At 39.0% G+C, this 22,626-nt stretch overlaps 1 protein-coding gene across 1 annotated transcript in view; it reads right to left on the reverse strand.

Annotated features, from left to right (window-relative positions):
• Positions 1-272: 272 nt before the first annotated feature.
• The window catches only part of ST13 (ST13 Hsp70 interacting protein), a 47,395-nt gene continuing 25,041 nt past the window's right edge, over positions 273-22,626 (reverse strand). Inside the window, exons 5-12 of the mRNA XM_007941698.2 lie at positions 22,320-22,386; positions 10,909-10,993; positions 10,707-10,817; positions 9,256-9,358; positions 7,259-7,375; positions 3,166-3,214; positions 938-1,071; positions 273-401 (exon numbers count right to left, since the gene is read on the reverse strand). Coding sequence (XP_007939889.1) covers positions 273-401; positions 938-1,071; positions 3,166-3,214; positions 7,259-7,375; positions 9,256-9,358; positions 10,707-10,817; positions 10,909-10,993; positions 22,320-22,386 — 795 coding nt within the window. The remainder of the gene's footprint in view (positions 402-937; positions 1,072-3,165; positions 3,215-7,258; positions 7,376-9,255; positions 9,359-10,706; positions 10,818-10,908; positions 10,994-22,319; positions 22,387-22,626) is intronic.

Here is a 22,626-nt window from a genome sequence, read left to right on the forward strand (position 1 = left end):
CACCCTTTTCGTTTGTTTTAGATATTTTTAAGGTTTAAAAATTGTTTAAAGTTTGTAATTCCTAATAGGAAAACATTATCTAAATGAATACCCTAATGGCAAACCACTGTAAAACGTCTCAGCTCCATTTGGGGCAGCAGAAGGGTGTTCTTCAAGGCACCCCAGCGTTCTTGATGGGAAGGTCAGAGGTACACTGGTTTGTATTATTGCGACATCCATTGAGTGATCTAGTTGCTTTTCCTTCAGCAAGAGCTTTTTCTGTCAGAAGAGCATCATGCTTGACCTCCAAATTTGGCTGACAATTTACTGATGAGATTCATGACCTTTGGGTTACTCTGATATTTTGACATATTTGCCGGGTTCTGGGCCACATCCTGGAAGGCCACCATAACCTCTGGATCCTGTAAAGAAAAGTGTGGTTTTTTTTTTTCTTTCCAGTATTTAAATCCTACTGGGTCAACAACTTTTCATATTCTAAATCCCAGCTATGTAGACCTGTAATTTTAACATGTTATCTGGAACTTGGACCTGTGTTCCACTAGTAAATAACAAGTCCCTGTAGTATCTTTCCAAGTATTTCACTAAGGGTAACTTTTAGCATCATTTCAATTACTCATATTACAAATATTTACTTCAAATCCAAGCTCAATTAAGTCATTTGAACTAGATAATCCAAAAAAGCATGTAATCTTTTGATTTGAAGAAAAGGAGACTGGACATAATAACTGCAAATGATTACTAAGTACTTCCTACAAACGAATTTTTAATAGCTTAAGCTACTCACTCTAATAAAAAAAAATGTATACAACAGCTACATAACTGGCTATTTGATAATTCAGAAACAAAAACGGTAACAGAATAACTTATGTTTCCACATAGAATTATGAAAGAAGCCTCTTAACCATAGAAAGTCCCATTTTGTTCTTCCAATTCTTACCTGCATGGCTGCAAGAACCTCTGGATCACTAAGAATCTCATTGAGCCCGGGCATTCCTGCCATTCCTGGCATGCCCCCTGCCATTCCAGGCATTCCTCCAGGAAAATGACCAGGCATTCCCCCAGGAAAGCCACCTGCAAGAATGAATGACAGAACTGTACAAATACCAACTGTATTCACATGTAGCCTGATATACTATTTCCTTCCAATTAAAAATAATACACAAGCTAACATGTGTGCACAGAAAACAAGGATGCTACTCCACACAAAGTATCCTGGGCATCCTAACAAGATAAAACAAGGCACCAGTTGTAACTTCTAATTGTCTCTTAAAAATAAGGTTGTAAATCAGATTTCGCTCCCTTCTAGATACATTTTTTCCCCTATTAATTCAATTATTGAAAAGGAAACTAATTTTACCTTAAAAATATAATCAACTAACAGTCCTTTAAAATTACAAAATTTAAAATTCCAGTAAGTTATCTTGGTCTTCTTGCATCATCTTATTCTTTAATATTATTGTTATGTGCCATCGAGTCGGCCCCGACTCATAGTGACCCCTTTGGGTTGCCAAGGCAGTATCACTACGGAAGTAGACTGCCCAACCTTCCTTCCGAGGAGTGGCTGGTGGGTCTGAACCGCCAGCCTTCTGGTTAATAGTCAGATGCCTTAGGCATATACTACCAGAGCTCCCCATAATTTGTTAATTCCAGAGCTCCTTCTTTAATATTAGGTAACTGGTAATAGGATTTAGTTTGCGATTGTTTTTAAAAATCTGTATTCCTCTAGAACAGTTAATTCCTTCAAGAACTACCAAAAATGCTTATGTCAAAAAACTGTGGATTCCTGATCTCTACTCTGGACAGGAACAAAACCTCTGAAAGAGAAACAGGAAATCCAAGTTTTTAACAAGCACTCTTGATAATTCTTTACAATGAAAACAATACTCTAGGGGCAAAAAAGTGTTGCATTCTGTCAGCATGTTGTTACCTTCTTTACTACCATGATACTACTTTCTTTACTACTACATTCCCTGGAGAGACCTGGAAAGCACAATCATGCTAACTTAGGGACATCCTAAGGGGAAAGACAGATAACCTTAAGATGTTCTATAGTCGAGGGTCACTAAAAGTAAACCCATATAAAGAGGAAACAGGTGTTAACAGTCACTTCACCTGGCTCAACAATAACTGAAACATGGCCATAAATAACTGACAGTCACAGAAACCTAAGGGGGTCGGAAAACAACTTCTAGGTATTCTTCTGTCCCTGACTCCAAAGCTCTGAAAAACTAGTTTCTACCCCCTAAAAAAACTAAGGTAACAAGAATTGGACAATCTGCTTGTCAAACTTAGTTAATAAACTCTACCAAGAGTCCACATTAGGAGTCATCTTCTAAAACACAGGTATCTGGCAATAAGATTATATTTTACACAAGAAGTAAGCTATAAGCTTAATTTTTTTCCCCCCTTTGTCTTAAAACAGCAAGCCATCTCCAATATTCATTCTTCAGTTTTTCTACCAAACTAGAATTCTGATTGCTGGGCACATGACCTTTCACAATAAACGCTCCATTTTCTAGCTTCTGAAGTCCTATGGTGTTTAGCTGATCTATAATCCTTAAGAAAAAGCTAGTTACAATTAAACTGCTGGACACTCTGGTTCCCCATTAGAATCATAAACTTTTCTTTCATTTCTTTCTTGTCATTATGAACACTTCACACCGTCTTATTCAAAAGCAGTCAATAAGCATTTCCCGAGTGCCTTTGTTTCTCTCTTCTACTTGTGTCTTAGGACTCTGGTACCACCAATGATGCCCTGCCTTTCTGATCACTGACGTAAGCAGGAAAGGGAAGAGTGTGTATTATTTTCACACTGGGCTCAAAGCACGTTTTTATGCTTAATAATTCCATACAGTGTTTACCTTAATTTCTTCATAAATACCAACGAACAGAACAAAATTCCATCATTAATAAGGTCTTACAGTTTTTAAATAATGTACAATGCACAGGGCTTAAACAGACTACTCAAACTATGAGAAAAAAATATGCTGCATTTACACTGACAATGTTTTTAATGAGAACAAACTTCTACCGGTTAGCATTTTAAAGACTCTTAGTGTTCCATGGAAAAATGGAACTAAATGCAATGCAAATACTTGAATCCCCAAACAAAAAATATACCAATTATTTACAGTACTAACAGATGTAATTTTTCTCTAAACATACCTGGAAAAGAGCCATGCTGAGCGCCTGATTGTCGTCTGGCCTCTTCCTCCTTTAATATAAAAACAGAAATATGCGCCAGAGAATTAGAAGTCTGTCATCACTCCAACCCTCCCCATGCAAAACCGTAACAACAAACCGGAGAACCATCTAGTTAGAAAACTTACGAGAATGATGACTTTCAAATGGCAATAATAGACTCTAGGACACACCAAGCACCTTCCTCAAAAACAAAACAAAACAAAAACCCTCCCAATGGAATTCTCAACAACCACTGCTCTTGGTAATCATTTTAAACAATTTTCTCCTACCCTGTGGAAAAAATCCTGGCAAGTAACAGACAGCACTGATCTGTCCATGGTTATGGAAAACTGTCCATTCTTACTGCTTTTAGAATTTCAAAATGAAAGCAATTGGCTAGATTACTAACATGGGGCCTTCTGTTTCCCAGGTTCATTTTTTTCTTACTATTTCTATAGAATTCAACAACAAACATGAGTAGAGATTTACTGATTATTTCTTTCCACATTTTAAAAGAAAACAAAAGATATTTAAGTTTGACAAATGAAATGTACCTCTTATTCAATACTGTTTTTCACACCTAGTAATATAACACCATTAAGGAAATGAATAAAAAAAGTTGAACTATGTAAATTAGTATGAAGTGGAAGAACATACCGTGCTCATGGATAGAAGATTGAATTTTACCCAACTGGGATACTCAACGTAATCCCAATCCAGAGCCCATCAACATTTTTCAAGAATATGGAAACCAATCACTAACTTTATATGCAAAGGAAAGAGACCATGGATAAGCAAAGCACTACTGAAGAACAACAAAGCAGGAGGTCTCACACTGCCGGATCTCAAAACCTACTATACAGCTACAGTAGTCAAAACTGCCTGGTACCAGTATAATGAAAGACACAGAGACCAATGAAATATAATTGAGAACCCAGAAACAGATCCATCAACCTATGGTCAACTGAGCTTTGACAAAGGGCAGAAATACATTAAGTGGGGAAGAGAATGTTTAATAAAATGGTGCTGGCAAAACTGGAGATCCATTTGCAGAAAAATAAAACAAGATCTGTACCTCACACCATACACAAAAACTAACTCCAGATGGATCAAAAACTTAAATGTGAAACCTAAAACTATAGAGTTCTTCAAGGAAAAACGAGGGGCAAATTTAGGGGTCCTAATATATGACATAAATAGACTATCAAGCATAACTCAAAATGCACAAACAGCAGAAGAGAAGCCAGATGAATGGGACCTTCTAAAAATTAAATTTTTATGCGTTTCCAAAGACTTCTCCAAAAGAGTCAAAAGAGAACCTACAGATTGGGAAAAAATATTAGGCAATGACATATCTGACAAAGGACTTCTCTCTAGAAATTTATAGAAAACTCCAATAACTCAATAACAAAAAGACAAATAATCCAATTAAAAATGGGCAGAAGACATGAATAGACACTTCACCAAGGAAGACATTCAGGAGGCCAACAAACATGAAAAAATGCTCACGATCATTAGCCATTAGAGAGATGTAAATCAAAACAACGAGATACCATCTTGCTCTAGCACTAGTAGCAAAGTTCAACAAGACAGAAAATAACAAACACTGGCGAGGATGTGGAGGGATTGGGACTCTCACACACTGCTGATGGGACTGTAAAATGGTACAACCATTGTGGAAAGCAGTATGGCGATTCCTTCAAAAGGTGGAATTAGAAATACCATTTGACCCAGCCATTTCATTACTAGATAGTTATCCTAAAGAAGTGAGAGCCATGACAAGAACACACATATGCACACCCATGTTCATTGCAGCACTATTTATACAAGCTAAAACATGGAAACAACCTAGGTGGTCCATCAACTGAGGAATGGATAACCAAACTTTGGTACATACACACAGTGGAATACTATACAACCCTAAAGAACAACCTAGAATCTACAAAACACCATATAACTTGGATGAAGTTGGAGGACATTATGCCAAGTGAAAAAAGTGAATCACAGAAGGACAAATATTGTATTAGTCCATTATTGTGAAAATCAAGGAAAGGTTTATCTATGGAAGGAAATTTTCTTTGTTGACTACCAGGGGTGGGAGGGGAGAGGAGGGAACACTGTTAGATAGGTAAGAGATAAGTATTGATTTGGGTGAAGAGAAGGGCAATGTACCAAATGTGAGTGATCAACATGGTGGCATTGAGGAAGAAGATGACAGAGGTACATGGGAGGTACAGACAACAAAGATGAAGCCTTCTGCACATACAGTACTGCATTGTCTGAGAAGGCAAACATGGGTAGATGGGTGGATAGATGGGTGGACAAGCTAAATTATTAGGTATGTCTATGAAGTGCAGAGTGTACCCAAGACCATGTATAGGGTTGACAGACAATGGTCCTATAAGTATGATCTGAATTCCCAGGTGTATAGTAGAGCTGACAAGGGATAAGGTTGTAGTCACTTCTTAGTCACAGCCAGCTACCCAGAGGGACCGAGTAGTTGAACCTGGGGGCTCAGGATCGTAGTCACAGGGGACATCAAACTCAATTGGCATAACATACTACACAAAACATCGTTCTACCTCCTACTTTAGCAAGTAGCATCTGGGATTTTAAAAGCCTGCAAACAGCCATCTAGATGGAATGATGGGTCTCTCCTTGTCCAGCCCAAAGAAGAATGAAGAAAACCACAGATTCATGGAAAGAATTAGTCCTAGTGACTGGGACACCATGCGATCCTCAGCCTATACGACTATGAGACCAGAAGAACTAGATGGTACCTGGCTACCAATGTCAACCACTCAGAGGGGGATCTATGTAGGACACGCTGGATAGAGAAGGAGAACAATGTGGAACAAAACTCAAAAGCATTTGGGGGAAAAAAAAAGGGGGACCAGGTTGTCTGGTCTGATAGAGCCTGGTGGAACCACTGAGACTATGGCCCCTAATTGCCCTTCAGGTCTGGAATTGAATCCACACCTGTGGCTTCCAGCCAAGCAAAAGATAGGCATAGGAGTTGAACATTTACCTGAGGTAAATACACTCCTTGGAGAGAACAATCATGGGAGAAATAAAGGCCGTTTATGCACAGGGGACAGCTCAGGGGGCAGGGGTGCATGGAGGGACGGACACAGGGAAGAGGTGACTATCGGGAGGAAGTGGGAGGGGAGCTGTTGCATTGTGGTGAACTGTGGTCAATGTCATGAGACAAAGTCTACGTGAACTGCTGTATGGAAAGTGAATTTGCTCTGTAAATTTTCACCCAAATCACAAAAAAACAAATTAAAATCAGTATTAAGTGACAAAAAATTAGGGTGCAATGTAATGTAATTATACTACAGTTTTAGGTCCTTTAATAATGTTTGAAATAAACAGGTAAAATAGGTGGAAGTTGAAAGCAACAGTGCAGAAATCTAATATAATGCAACTAGGAAAAAACCTAAGAATGGCAGCAGAAATACCGCGGAAGATCTATCAATGATTTTTCTTTTTGTCTGAATTTTCTATGACTTTCTAACTACAAATTAAAAAAACGACAAAAATCATTTTAAATAGGAATCTACAGTAAGAATCATAAAACTTACACATCAAGGCAGGCATCCTCAAGAAAGTAACAAAAAGACCAGCAAAAACAACTGATATTGGAAGGGCATAAAAAGTATCTTGAAAAAGGTTGGTAAAACCTAAGCCCACTTCAGAATTTACAGACTGAAAATATCCCCACAAATTAGAGACGATAAGGAAAACTCCCTTTAAGTAATAATAATATTAGGAAGGTGCTCTGGTGGTGCAGTGGTTAAATGCTCAGCTGCTAACCAAAAGGTCGGTAGTTCAAACCCACCAGTCGATCTGTAGGAGAAAGATGAGGCAGTTTGCTTCCATAAAGATTTACAGCTTTGGAAACTCTATGGGGCAGTTCTGCTCTGTTTCTTAGAGCTGACATGAGTCACAATCAACTTGATGGCAACTGTTTTTTTATTGTCCTACAGAACTGCAGCCAGCAGTAAATAAAGGAGCCAGGCATCAGAATGAGAGAGTACTCTAAAAAACCCCCTCTCCTGTGTTTTTCCTTTACCCTCTGGGCTCTTTCATGTTCTTCCCGAGCTTTCTTAACCCTTTCTATTCTTTCTTTGATCTCTCGCTCTTCACGTTTTCTCTCATACTTTCTCCGATGTTCTGCGATTTTCTGGGCCTAGGGAAAAAGGTGATAGAAAAAAATAAGCCTTTCCAAAAAGTTGAATAAGGTCAACATAAATCACCAGTTTTACTGAGAATTACTTTTCTTTGTGGAAAGGTGTTTAATTCAACATACAGCTCTGAATAGTGACAGATGTACCATATAGAAAAAAGCCTTGCACCATTGTCATCCACTTGGGGATCTATGTAGGAGATCCTTGATAGAGAAGGAGAACAATATGGAACAAAACTCAAAATCATTTGGAGAAAAAAAAAAAGGTGAGGACCAGGTTTGCTGGTCTGATAGAGCCTGGTAGAACCACTAAGAGTATGGCTTCTAGCTGCCCTTGAGGTCTGGAATTTAATCCACACCTGTGGTTTCCAGCCAAACAAAATACAGGCATATGAGCTGAACATTTACCTCAAGTAGATACACTCCTTGGAGAGAACAATCATGGGAGAAAGAAGGGCTGCTTATGCACAGGGAGACAGCTCAGGGGGCAGGAGTGCATGGAGGGATGGGCACTGGGAAGAGGTAACTATGGGGAGGAAGTGGGAGAGGAGCTGTTGCATTGTGGTAAACTGTAAACTGTGGTCAATGACATGAGACAAAGTACATGTGAACTGCTGTATGGATAGTGAATTTGATCTGTAAATCTTCACCCAAATCACAATTAATAAAAAAGAAAAAAAGAAAAAGGCCTTCCATCACTCAGGCTTTAATTAGACCAATGCCAACTGCATGAGGCACGATGAAATAGGTAAGAGTCTGGGAGCTGAAGTTAAAACTGTGACAATCTCAAACAATTAACTAGCTCAAGGATAACAAATAATTTTAAAATTGAAGGATAATTCTTCCCTGGTAGTTTCTACTAGCTGCGCAGTGTCAAGGATTCAGAAGTTACAGCTGAATTTAGTAGAACAATGTTCCATCATGGAAGACTTCTATGGGAAAGCAGAGATGGGAATACACAGACCAGGTATTTGCCACAGTCTTAACTATACCTGTTTCCTTACCCATAAAGGGTGGTAGGGTAGGGGAAGCTAGTCTCCTAGAACTGCTACAGGGATTAAGAGAAAATATATGTAAAAATGCGTACCAAGCACTAGTACAAGGTCAGAACCAAATACTTCGGGACTGTTACTTATTCAGAGAATAAAGTTAAGAAATTCATATCCTACTATTACTTCAATTTGTTCATGATTATTTTATTAAGAACCTCATGTCCTAGAATCAAGTCTCACAATAGTCTTGCTAAGTTAGCCCTGTCATGAGAAAGGAAAAGGAAATCAAGTCTCTGGTGGTACAGGATTCCTACTACCCTTAAACCCTCTGGGAGGAAATTCTAGATTCACTTCCCACAAAGCTGAAGGATTTACAATTTAAATGAACTAAAATGATTTTAATTAACAATTTTAGGTCAAAATCATCTTAAAACAGAATACTCTAGCTTCTGGATTCAATATTATCATTTAGAAAAAAGGCTACTACTTCCACAGGGCCCTCATACATTAAGACAGCTGCTGAACAGCACTCTAGTATTGAAGGACCTATAATATATGAAGACAGATCAGACTCAATCCTTTTATCGTATTTTCTCTTTCTTAAACCCTGGCTGTATGCCTGATGCCCTCTTTCTCACATCTAGTTTTTCTGGTTATAATTTCACAGTCGGTTTACAAAGTAAAAGAAATGGCTTTATATAAAACAGCAGAAGACTGAAACCTTAATGAGATTTCCTGAGCCGAGCACAAAGCTTTAGTGATTACGGACTATGTAACTTCTGACTGTTTTGTTTTTTTCTGTCTGGTTTTGAGGTCTCTCTTTTGAGCCAGGGGCTAAGTAAGTCCTAAGACCCACTACTACAGTGACTTTCCCTTCCCACGTTAACATACCCTCGGCTGAACTTCCTTCAGCATTGCACTAGCATCTTCATCATAGTCCAGTTTACAAGCAAGGGCAAGGTCATGTGCTGCTTCTTCCCAATGGCCTAGAAGTCTGAAACAGATTGAAATTCATTTTAAGAGCTTTGTACTTTGTATGAATGCAATGACATGATGTTTCTCTTCCTTATCGTATAAAAGAATTATTATAGAAGAGGTTTAAATTTCAATTTTTTACTGTAAATTTTTATAACCAATTCAATTACTATGTTGGTTAATGTGCATAAACTTTTTCAAAGAGTTTTAAAAATTTCCTCTATGGTAAAAGTAAAGCTGCTGTTCTACTAAAAAAGAAAAAAGCTTTGCTTATTCAGAATACAGTAAAAACTTGTGAAAGCCCAAACCTGTGACAGGAACCTCAAAAAAGTGTCAAAAATAAAAAGGAAAACATTTAATGTTACATCTGAATTGCAATTATGAATATAAACTCATGATTCCATGAGTTTTTTTTTTTTTAAATCATGATTAAAATTCTTTTTCCTACAACTTTCAAGTGAAACGACAGTAGAACTAACATCCTAGAAGAAGCAATGAATACACCCGGTGTCTGAATTTTGGTTTCCAAACACCATCCCCAATAAAATCAGCTATGGTTTCTTAGAGAAATGACTGATCTGATTCCAAGTTGGAACAAGCAATGCTCAAGATGAGCTCGTGCCATCTTGCAGCAGAAGACAAAGACATGCTGCAGGATTCAGGAGGGCTCAAAAGGAGCTTGTCCTATACCACATTTCATCAACGTATTCTGTTCTTTTCATCTATTACCTTTGATTTGTGTCTTCATAACCACATAAGATATGAGTCCTCTAGTAGGCTGTCTCAGGGATATTCACCTTCACTTCCATCCACACTTGAGGTACAGCACCTTTTCCATTTATTTAACATGCTATTACTAGACAATTTACCCCCAAGCCCAAAAGTATGTATTTGTACAACATGAAGTCCTACCTTCCCCTTCCCTCAACAGCAGAATGATTACTAATCTGAGTTATATTTGTCTTTTAACTTTCCTCTTTGATTTTTCATGTAACCTAGCAGTGACTAATGGAGTTTCAAGCTAGCGTATTCCTTCTGTAATTCACTGGCTGTTCAATATTTAAGTTACGAAGTGAAAGTATAAAAGAAAGAGAAAATTTCTAAGAACACTTGTATCACTCTCAGAGGTAATTTTGAGAAAAACCCTTACATGGTCAAAAAACATTAAGAGTGTTTTTTGAATGGAAGACATGAAAATTATCTTATTTTCTTATTTGTTCCTTATTACGTTCTACTGATTCTTCATACTGAGAACATATTACTTTGAAATTAAATTCTCAGGCAAGTTCTTTTTAAAAAACAAAGCATAATAAAACATCAATTTTGAATTTTAAGAGTTGTGAAAATGATTACATTCTATTACTTACCTATGTGCTTTCCCTCGCCACTTGTAAGGCTGAGCTGAATCAGGATTAATTTCAATGGCTCTGTCACAGTCTCGAATGGCAGCATTTGGCTTCTGTAATTTGATGAAGACACTAAAAAGAAAGTGTGATATAAAAAAGTACTCAGTAAAAACAGTAAAACCTTTGGAGCACCACAGAACGCTTTTTGGTTTCGAGTTCTCACCTGGCTCTCTTGGCATACAGAATGGCCAAGCGAGGATTCAATTTGATGGCATCTGTGAACAAATCGATGGCTTTCTGTAGTTCACCTAAAGGAAAACAAAAGTTATAAAGAAATATTCAGAGAAATATCAATCCTCTACATTTTTTCTTTTAGCATAGTGAAAAAAAGGCTAGTTATAAATTAAAATAGGCCGTCACTGGGTTATGAAAGAGATCTGTTCCTGTGTCGTTAAGAATTTGTAGGCAAGTTAGCACAGGTGCATACAGATCTTCCAGTGGTGCAATGGTTAAATTAAAGGGGTCCGACTGCTAACCCAGTGGCTGCCCACGAGGGAGGAAGATGAAGCAATCTACTTCCATAAAAATTTACAGACTTGGAAACACTACAGGTAGCTATAAGCCAGAATGGACTCACTGGCAGTGGGTTTACTTTAGCTCAACAGGACCCCCTAGTGTCACAATAGTTAAAGTATCCAACCACTCCAGTGGAGAAAGACACAGCAGTCTGCCCTGCTAGATCACTGTAAGTTAGAATCGACACTCTGGCAGTCTTCTTAGTGGAAGAAAGGCTAAAAGCCTTTTCCATGATTTAAATAAAAGCTGCATATGCAGCAAGTGAAGATTATTCTAACAAAGAATTTATCATGAGCAGGGGTTGTTGGTTCAATTGTTTCAAAGTGAGGGCAAATTTATGTAACACAGGAGTTGTAAGTATTCGTAATCACTGTGAGCATGTATACAAAACTGGGACTAAAATTGATTAATTAAGAAAAAAGACAAAATGACAAAATCAATTTAAAGTTTAAAATTAATTAATTTTATTCCATTAATTTAATATTATTATCCCTTAAAGGAGCTCTGGTGGTACAGTGGTCAAAGTTGCTAACCAAAAGGTCAATGGTTCAAACCCACCAGCAGGTCTGAACAAGAAAGATGAAACAGTCTCCTTCCATCAAAATTTAAAGCCTTTGAAACCCTAGGGCTGTTCTACTCTGTGTTATTGAGTCGTTAAAACTCAGAATTGATTCTCTAGCAGTAATTTTTTTTAATCCCTTAGATTAAAAGGATAAAATTAAACTTCCAAAAGGAAAAATACTCTAAATTTATAGGGCTGATTATTATTTGAATTCATAAGAATGGTAGAAAAAGTTAAGAAAAATAGAATTCACTCCTCATACTGCATCCTTATAATCAGCTTCTTTGTGTAACAGTTCCTTAAGTGAAATCATTCAACAAATAAAACATAGGACAGAAAGCAGAATGGTTCTTTGCACAGTCTAAAACAATTCTCGGTCATAGAAAACTTGGGGGGACAAGACAAACAGAACTTTAAAATAAAATATATAATTCACCAAATTAGTCAATGAGTTAAAAGAACTTTTGCAGAACTCATAAAGTAATACAGAAAAATGTTCAGCCTAATTAGTTACTACTACGGATGTCTATTAAAGATTATTACATGTTGATGTCTAGTAAGCATCTCAGACCTACCATGTTCAAAACTGAACTTGTAATTCCTACCCCAATGCCAAATCTACTTGCCATCCTTATCTTCCAAACTGAGTAAGACCACACAATGCCTGGGCTGCGAGTCACAGAGCTATGATAGCTGGGGAGGGAGGAAAGGTAAAGAGGAGGGCTCTTTCATATTTCTGTATGATCTGAAAATTTTAACCATCAGCATGTATTCAGTGACTTCATTGCCAAATCTACTGACCATCCCTATATTCCCAACTGACTGACTGACCCCTCCATTTATTTAACTCAGAGATAAGCAAACTTTTTCCTGTACAGGGCCATGTAATAATGACTGTATGCTTTGCAGACCACATAGTCTGTCGTAACTATTCTACTCTGCTGGTTTAGTGTGAAAGCAGCCAGAGATAATAAACGAATGGGCATGGCTGTCTCCCATTAAATTTTTATAAAAACAGATGACTACAGGTTTGGCACGATTATCTTTGTCCCTTCTGACAACATGACCAGAGTACATGAGACGAAGTCTGGCCATTCTTTCTTCCAAGGAGCATTCTGGCTGCACTTCTTTGTTAATCTGCAGATGAGCAGTTGATGGTCTGTTCTACAGTCAGCTCCTGGCCTTGTTTTTGCTGAAGATACTGAGCTTCTCCATCACCTCTTTCCACAGATATAGTTGATCTGATTCCTATGTATTACATTTGGTGAGGTCCACATGGATAGCTGCCATTTACGTTGCTGAAAAAGTTGTTTGCGATGAGTAAGCTGTTGGTCTTGCAAAACTCTATTATGCGCTCTCCGGCGTCATTTCTATCACCAAGGCCATGTTTTCCAACTACCAGCGATTCTTCGTTTCCAACTTCTGCATTCCAATCAGCAGTAAAAATCAACACATCTTGATTATATGTTCAGTCAATTTAAAAATCTTCAATTTTCTCATCTTTGATGGTTGGTACATTAATTTTAATAATGGTAGTATTAAATGGTTTGGAGGTGGGTGGATATTATCCTATCACTGACAGCACTGTACTTCAGGATAGACCTTCAAATATTTTTTGTGACAATGAATGCCACACCATTCCTCTTCAATTTGTCACTCCGGGCATAGTAGATCATATGGTTGTCTGACGGAAATGCCCAAAACCAGTCCATTTCAGCTCACTAATGCCTAGAATATTGATTGTTATGTGTTCCATTTCATATTTGACAATTTCCAATATTCTTAATTCACACTTTGTACATTCCCTGTTCCAATTATTAATGGATGTTTGCTGCTGTTTCTTCCCACTCTGAACTGTGCCACATCAGCAAATAAACCCTCCGCTGCCACTGAGTCAGGTCTGACTCATATCGACCCCTCCTTGGGTTTCCGAGGCGATATCACTACAGAAGTAGATTGCCCAACCTTCCTTCTGGGGAGGGGCTGGTGGGTTTCAACCACCAGCCTTCTGGTTAGCAGTCAGATGCCTTAGGGACTATGCCACCAGAGCTCCCAAATCAGCAAATGGAGGTCCTGAAAGCTTTACTCCATTTACATCAAGGTCAACTCTACCCTGAGAAGGGAGCTCTTCCCCAGTCGTATTTTGAGTGCTTTCTGACATGAGGGGCTCATCTGGCCATTATGTCAGACAGTATTTCAAGGCTATTCATGAAGTTTTCCAGTAATATATCAGACAGTGTTTCACTGCTATCCATAAGGTTTTCACTGGCCAATTCTTTGAGAAGTGGATGGCCCTCTTCCTTCTTCCGAGTCTTCGTCTGGGAGCTCCACTGAACCCTGTCCACCATGGGTGACCCTGCTGGGATCAGAAACACCAGTGGCACAGTCTCCAGCCTCACAGCAGCACACAAGCCACCACAGCATGACAAACTGAGAGACGAGTAGTGGAAGCCATAAAAACTTAACCTAAATTGTTTGAACCTAAGTTCTTCATAAAGCAGACTGCTAGGTATTTCTTTTGGCCTTGAAATGTTATTAAAAAATCAAGACATTAAATACACCTTAAACACAAAGTTTGGGAACCTTTACCCTACTCTAAGCTACCATGATCATCAGCCACCTGGACTGCAGGGTAAGACTCGACTTCTTGCTTTTCCCTTGTGGGGCCATTAAAGGCACCTCTTTTATCTATTGTGGGACGCCCGATTGAGGACCTCAGCTTCTGAACTCCAGGCCATACTCCCTAATGCTACTCTCAGCTAATTACAAGGACAGCAAGGCAGGCCCATTTAGGTGAGACATGGGACTCCTCTATGGGGTAACTATGGCCAACGATTTCCTAGAAAGGCACCATAATCAAAGACTTTTCCTCCATTTATCCCAGGCAGAGGGTCAGACCTACAAGACTATCTGACTGCTATTCCAGATGCCTCTGGGTTCCTTCCTTCCACCCATTTTTCACCTCACAGGAGTTTTCCTAATAAATTTTTGGCACATCTCATCATGTATTGGCTTCCACTTCTCCACTAAACTAACACAAACACACTCTTACTTGCCTCTACAATCTGATGTACATGAAGTAGCAAGAGTAATCCTTTCCAAAAGTACATCTCATCTTACTGGGAAATTCAGTAAAAAACCCCTCAATGCCACATCTTAAAAGCTGAACTCATAATTTTCTCCCAAGTCTGTCTTGACTTCTTAAAAATGGAAGAGAAAGAATCATGTTATACAGGGATGAGAAGTTGGAAATTCACAGCATTCAAAGATGGAGAGGAAGAAGAAGACTCAAGTTTTTGATATGTGTTCTCTCTGCATTTACAGTACTTCCCAACTTCTTCCCTAAAACCGGGCCCCACTATGCCTAAACCCAGGAGTGGAATGTTTATATTTACCATTTAAAATTCTGTCCCCCAGGTAAACAAATCTTCCGTAATTTCCTTTAAGCACTGCTGAGACAGACTTATATTTTAAAAAGCAAACTGTATTTAAAAATTAGTAGAGAACAAAACAGGAAAATTTTAGTGTATGGAATTTTAAGAATGGATGTTATAAGAATTCCAGCAAAAATTAAAGTTTATAAGAAATAACAGATAAAATTTAGTACTTACTATGTACAGTTCTAAGCTCCTAAACGAATATATTGATTCATTTAATCCTTGCAACATTCACATGAGATGTGGTTGTCTGTCGTCTTTTTTTTTTTTTTGGGTTAACACTCTTCCCACTACCTGTCCTTTCCTATGCGTTCCTGCCCTCTAGGCTTTCTCCCTGTGCACATTCTGTCCTTCTGATCTCCCATGGTTGATTTTGCTAAGGAGTTCACCTATCTGGTTTAAGTGTTTATCTCTTAGGTCTATTATTCGGCTGAAAGCTAAGCCATGAGAGAAAATTCAATTCTGAGCCTACAGAATGACTAGGGGCCATAGTTACATGGTTTCACCAGTGTATCAGACCAGTTTATTATGAGTTATTATGAGTTTTATTCCACACTTTTCTCCCACTCTATCCACAATCTCCAAATTTTATCCTTTTCCCAGCGTTTGCCAGTAGTAGCAAGGTACCATCTAGTTCTTCTGGTCTAAAGGTTAAGTAGGCTGAGGTTACTATGACTGACTAGTCTCTTGGACTGTTTCGATCCATCTTTGGTTTTCTTCATTCTTCTTTGCTCCAGAGAAGGAAATATCAATAGCTACATTTAGATGGCAGTTCACGTAGTTTTAAGACCCCAGTTACTACTCACCAAAGTAGGATACAGAACAATGTTTCTGTGTACTATGTTATGCCAATTAAATTTGATGTTCCCTGTGACCGTGGTGGTTCTGAGTCCTCAAGGCCAAGTGACTTACTTCCTTCAGGGTGTTTGGTTATGGCTAAGAAGTTATCATAACTCTGCCCATTCACTCTAATATATACATGAACATTTTTATAGCACATACAAATACATACATACAAATATCATCTGCCGAACCTACATATAAGCATGGGTATGTTCCTATTTGCCTGACCATATCCATCATCTTCCCTGTCTACCTACGTACCCATCTGTAGATTAACACTATTACTGATAATGCAGTATTTTATGTGTATATAATAATTACCTTTCCTGTCTACACCTCTTGTGCACCTTTCCATGACTTCCTTTTTCTCACTGCCATCGAGTTGGATCTGACTCATAGCTACCCCTCCTTGGGTTTCTGAGGCGGTATCACTACAGACTTGGATTGCCCAATCTTCCTTCTGAAGAGTGGCTGGTGGGTTTGAACTGCCAGCCCTCTGATTAGCAGTCAGATCCCTTAGCTACTGTCTTTCCCTTCACCCTAATCAATATAGGTCTCTTACCTAGCTGGCCATTTCCCTTCCTCTCCCTGTTCTTAATAACCAAAAAACAAAGTTTCCTTCCGTGTGTAAACCTTTTCTTGACTTTTTATAATAGTAGTTGTCCTGTGATAGACTTATTTCAATCAGCATAACGTCTTCCACAATCATCCATATTATGAGGTGTTTCACAGATTCATTATTCTTTAATGTTGTATAGTATTTCACCGTGTGTTCACAACACAGCTTGGTTATCCATTCATCTACCGATGGGCATTTAGCTTATTTCCATCTCTTTGCTATCGCGAACAGTGCTGCAATGAACATGGATTAGGCATGTATCTACTCATGTTCTAACTCCCATTTCTTGAGGAAATACACCTAGTAGTGGGATTGCTGGAACAAATGAGATCTGTTTCCTACTTTTAAAGGAAGTATCATACCATTTTCTACAGTGGTTGTACCATTTTACAGTCCCTACCAGTAGTTCATGGAAGTTCCAATCCCTCTACACTCTTGCCAGCATCTGTTATTTTCTGTCTTGTTGAATTTCGCTGTTATTAATGAGGTGAGATGATTATCTTGTTCTGATTTGCATCTCTAACGGCTAATGGGAGCTCTGGTAGCGTAGTGCCTAAAGCACGTGATTGCTAACCAGAAGGCTGGCGGTTCAAACCTACCAGCCATTCTTCGTAAGGAAGATGGGGCAATCTACTTCCATAGTGATATTGCCTCGGAAACCCAAGGAGAAGTTGCTATGAGTCGGGTCCGACTCGACGGCACATAACAACAACAACTACTAATAATCATAAACGTTTTCTCCATGTGATTTTTTTTTGCCAGCTGAATGTCTTCTTTGGTGAAGTGATTGCTCACGTCATATGCCCATTTTTAAGGTGAACTGCTTGTCTTTATGATGCAGAGGTGTTGAAGTTTTCTACAAATTTTATAGATAAATCTCTTGTTGGATATGTTGTTGCCAAATTTTTTTCCCTATATCTGTAGGTTCTCTTTCTACTCTTTTGGGGAAGGCTTTTGATGTAATATGAGAACTTAATTTTTACAAAGTCAGTCATCTAGTTTATATTCTCTGCTGTTTGTACATTTTTGGTTATGTTTGATAGTCTACTTATGTCATAAATTAGGGCCCGTAAGTTTGCTCTGGGGAGCTCTGGTGGCACTATGGTTAAGACACTGGGCTACTAACCAAAAGATTGGTTGTTTGAACCTAACAGCCACTCTGTGGGAAAAAGATGTGGCAATGTGCTTCTGTAAAGATGTAAAGCCTTGGAAACCCTGTTGGGGGGGGGTGGTCGCTATGAGTCAAAATTGACTTGATGTGGCAGGCAGTTTGGTTTTGGAAGTTTGCCCTAATTTAAGTTTGAGATGTTGCTGTGTGTTGGCAAGTCAATTTCTGACTGAGTAGACTGCCCCATACGGTTTTCTTGGCTGCAATCTTCACACGAGTAGACTGTCAGCTTTCTCCTGTGGAGCTGCTGCGTGGGTTCAAACCACCAACCTTTTGGTTAGCAGCCAAGCGCCAGGGCCTCTTCCATATGAGATAGATGCTATTATTATCCCACTTTACAGATAAGGAAATCAAGGAACAAAGCAGATAAGAAACCTGTTTAAGTCCACGTACCTGGTATGTGGCAGAGCTAAGAGTGTATCCACATAGTATGGCTTCACAGTCCCTTTACCACTACACTATATTGCCTTTTATGTGAACTTCAAATCCTTTTATCCCAAAATAATTGTGTGGTAGCTCGTGATAGGCAACCCTGATTTGTTCAGGTTCCTTTGCTCCATTCTCCCAATACACAGCCTACTTGTCTTTTTTGCTACCTTCTCTCTTTCCCTTATTCCTCCACTCCAGAATACTTCAACAAAACTGTTAAAACAAACCGACATACAAATGAAAGACCTCAACTCTTTGCTTCTTTCATAATACCTGTATTAAATGCTCTGGTTTTAGACCTCTTTTCTGTGTAGGGATTACCTTTTTCTACATCTGATCCTTTTTAGAAAGCCTTTACATGAACCCTAACCTTGGCCTAGAAACTTCCTATTTTTAACAGTGGCTCTGGTACCTGTTCATGAGGATTAGAAGGGAAGCTATTTTGAATTACAGCACAGTTAAGATTCCTAACTCTACCTCCCATAGCCAAAACCAGCGTCAAATGTTTAGTACTAAGAGTGTCTTGCCATAAATATGTATTAGAAAATTTTCCAAAATAGCAAAGTAGTTTCTGTGAGTAGGAAGTAAATTTAAACCAGTATATCTTTAGAGTAGAAACACTAGCTGTGCAAAGGTCCCGGTTGGCTCTGGTTAGGAAAAATGCTTGTACCTCCTTCCCTCCTAAGAGCTCTGCAGTCCAAAGCTTTGAGGAACTTCTTAACAGCTGAGCTTTACAGCTGCAACTCTTTCTATGAAATATTTGCAAATAATCTTCCATTAGTTTTATCCTGAAGATCACCTTGCAATTCATTTTTGTTCAGTGTTACTAAATTTATGTTTAATCCCAACTAAGGTAGTTAGTGTTAGTATTTTTAGAATAGTCTTGATCAATTTGAAAACAAAAGTGTATGTTTTGATGTATAGTCATGTGCTACTTAACTTCTGTAATATATTCTGTGAAACAGGATATCATGTGATTTGCAGTCTAGTCCTGCTTTTTCTTTAAGCATCTTTAACAAGCTTTCTGCTTGGTCCTCAATCCACGTCATTAGCAATTTCTCTGTACCTGATACAGGTCCCGCTCACATCTTCATCAGATTTACAGCTTTCAGTGGAGCTGATCTCTCAACACAGTTATCGGATTACCCAATGTGGCAGTTAAGGTTGTGTGTCAACTTGGCTGGGTCTGGTTAAGTTGCTGGGCAGCTGGTGGTAGTTATTCCCCATGATGAGACTGGCAATCAACTCCATGGTGGGATCTAACACAAGCAGCTGAGTAGCTGCTTTGGGTATGTGGTCTGCTTCCTTTATATAAGTAGCAGCTTTGGGAATGGTCTCTAGCCTGTGGCACGCTTGGACTCTGCATGTAGTCATGTCAATGCTCAGCAGCCTGCTATGCTCTGCCGACTTTGGGACCAACAACCTGCTATGTGGTTTGGTAACATTGGGAGTGTGCCTTTTCACTTGTCAACCTTGGGGCTTCTCAGCCTCAGCAGCCAACAGCTGTCTGAGTGAAGAAAACGCCTCTAGCTCCAGTGGGCCGGAAGCAGGAGGTAGAGCTAGCTAGACCCCAAGGTTGAGGGGCTTTCACCCAGCCCCTAGAGCCTGGCACTTTGAATGTGGACTTAAAGCCTCCAAATTGTAGGAATAAACTCCTGTTTGTTAAGACCATCCCATTTGTGGTATGTTTCCTGTAAGAGTGGCATTAGGTAACCAGAACACCCAATAACCAAGGTTAGCATGGGCTTACTTGTGCTTACTTACTAATCTGTAGTAAACCATTTCACATTTTTTTCACATCAGATTCTGTTTCTAGGTATGGCTAGCATCTAGCACTTTCCTCTTTTCAAATTTACAAACCCTAACAGGGACAGAGTACCTAGAAGCAAGGTAAGCAGGGGCTTAATCCACATGAAACTGGTCACTACAGACTAAATAAGCTGTGCTTACTTTGCTTATTGGGTAGTTCACCCCTGCTTTAACAACTTGGAGAATTTTCTTTGTTTTTGAGGATTGTCATGATTGTCAAATGCAACATGCCAAGATCATGAGCAATACTATTCACTAATTTTCCACCTTCGGGTTGTTTAATAATCTTTTGTTTCACTTCCAAATTGATGCTTCTGCTTTGCCTCCTGCTACTGCCATCATGAGCAATGGCTCTGCTGCACGTGGGAACCATAAGACACTTCATGGTAGTATTTTGAAAAAAATAAAAAATAAATTCAATAGAGATAACTCTACAACACTCAAGATGCATGATACATCTCTCATGATACATACATGAGATTGGATGCTGCCACCTGTAAGTTGAAGCATATACTTTTATACAGCATACTTTTCAGGTAATAGTACAATACATACACAACACAGTAACACAACCAGTAACACAGATGTTTATTAAAACCATCAAGACATATGATTGTAGGTTCTATATGTACTGTACCATTGCACACCTGGCATCACAATCACTTTGTATACAAGACATAAGATTCACGTGTTGCGTGAGAGAAGCTATCGCATTTGCTATGTCCTGTTCTTGGACTGGGATTTCTGAACTCCATTATAAACCTTATGGGATAATGGATGTGTATGAGGTCAGCCATCACCAAATGGACATTATATGGCACATGACTATACGTATGTACGGATAAAGGCATACAGAAAGAAGAGAAGCAACAGGAAAAAGGAGGAAGCAGCAGAGAGAAGAGGCAAGTAACCTCTTAAAATAGCTTAACACTAGTCAAGGGCTGTAACACTGAAGACAGCAAAAGGCTTGGAAAAAGCCCAGCAGCACAACCAGCAGGAATAGGCTTGAAAGGGGCCCAGGGGCAGAGTCAGCAGCAATAGGCCTGAAAGAGGCCCAGGGTCAGAGCTGACAATGACAGATGGCAGGGCCAAAAGGAGTCTGTTCTGAGGGGCCAGGGAGAGCCTGTCTCTAGGGAGCCCGAGGGAGACTTGCATGACTGGAGAGCTGCGAGAGCTTTACTGCACTGGAGGGAGACTTTGCCTGTGTGCTTGCTGATTCCGAGTTGTAGCCTATTCCTTAATAAACCACTCAACTCTTAAGTATGGTCTGCGAGTTGTGTATGGCCACTTTAACTGATGTAGATAGAGAATGCCAATGGAGGGGAAGCTGGTGTCAGAATTGGTAAAAGGTCAGAGAGTAGAAACATGTCTGACGTCCACCTCATAGAATCAGCCTTGGGCTGATCTTGGTCAGTAGCCCTTCTGAAGTTAGACAGGTTCTGTATGACTACAACTAGAATTTTACTGAAGGGGTTTGAATGTATTATTGATTAGTGATAGTACTCAAATTTATAAGTATTTGTTTGTATGAACTACAACTAACTAAACGCTATACTAAGGAGCCCTGGTTGCACAATGGTTAGGTGCTCAGTGGCTAACTGACAAGTAGGTGATGTGAACCACCAGGCACCCTGGGGAAAGTCCTGGAGATCTATTCCTGTAAATACTGTTGAAGAAACCCTATGGGGCAGTTCTATGGTCACACTAGGTTGCTCTGAGTCACAAATGACTCAACAGCACACAACAGCAGCAACAACCAACGTTATACTTAGTAGTATCAGTCCTCTCATCCTGATAGGATTTTTTAAAGAGATCTAGCTTGCAGGGACTAGAACAAGAGTGTTAAATAGATGAACAAAGGTGTTACTATGCAAAAACTCAAGGGTCACTGTCCTAATGCTACTTTTTTTAAAAGTCTTTCAACTTTTTAAAGCCTTCTCTTAAGAGTAGAAATCATGATATAGTCAGGAAATCAGAGACTCTGCATGAGACAGATCAGAATCTGTCCATGATGTGTGACAAGGTAAGCATTATCTGCATCTCAGCCTCTTTATCAATGAGGAAAGGGTGGATGGAGAATATGATAATTATCAATAAATGTAAGTTCTCTTTCACTTTTCTGCCATTTAATTGTTACTACAGTAGAGATCCAGACTACCAAAAAAATGTAGAAAGAGAAAAACTTGCTCACCTTCATTCAGGGCATCAATGGCAGCCACTTTCTTATCATTTGCCTGATCCATCATCTCTTCCGTTATCTAGGGGGAAATTGAAGGTCAACTTAGAAGAGAAAGGAAAGAGAAGGAAGCACACTGAGTTTCTTGAGGATGGGGTCATCACAATCTCTGTTTTTATTCATTCTTCTCTACTCTCCTGAGACCAAAGAGAATAATTACAGTAACTGATTAATAAGAAATTATACATAATGAGGTTTAGCCTTTTATACTGAACAAATCTCACTCCCTATACTCTACTCTAGACATAACCTTTGCCTTCCC

Source organism: Orycteropus afer, unplaced genomic scaffold, assembly GCF_000298275.1.
Source record: "Orycteropus afer afer isolate SDZICR_OR568_19922 unplaced genomic scaffold, OryAfe1.0 scaffold00083, whole genome shotgun sequence".
Lineage (NCBI taxonomy): Eukaryota > Metazoa > Chordata > Mammalia > Tubulidentata > Orycteropodidae > Orycteropus > Orycteropus afer.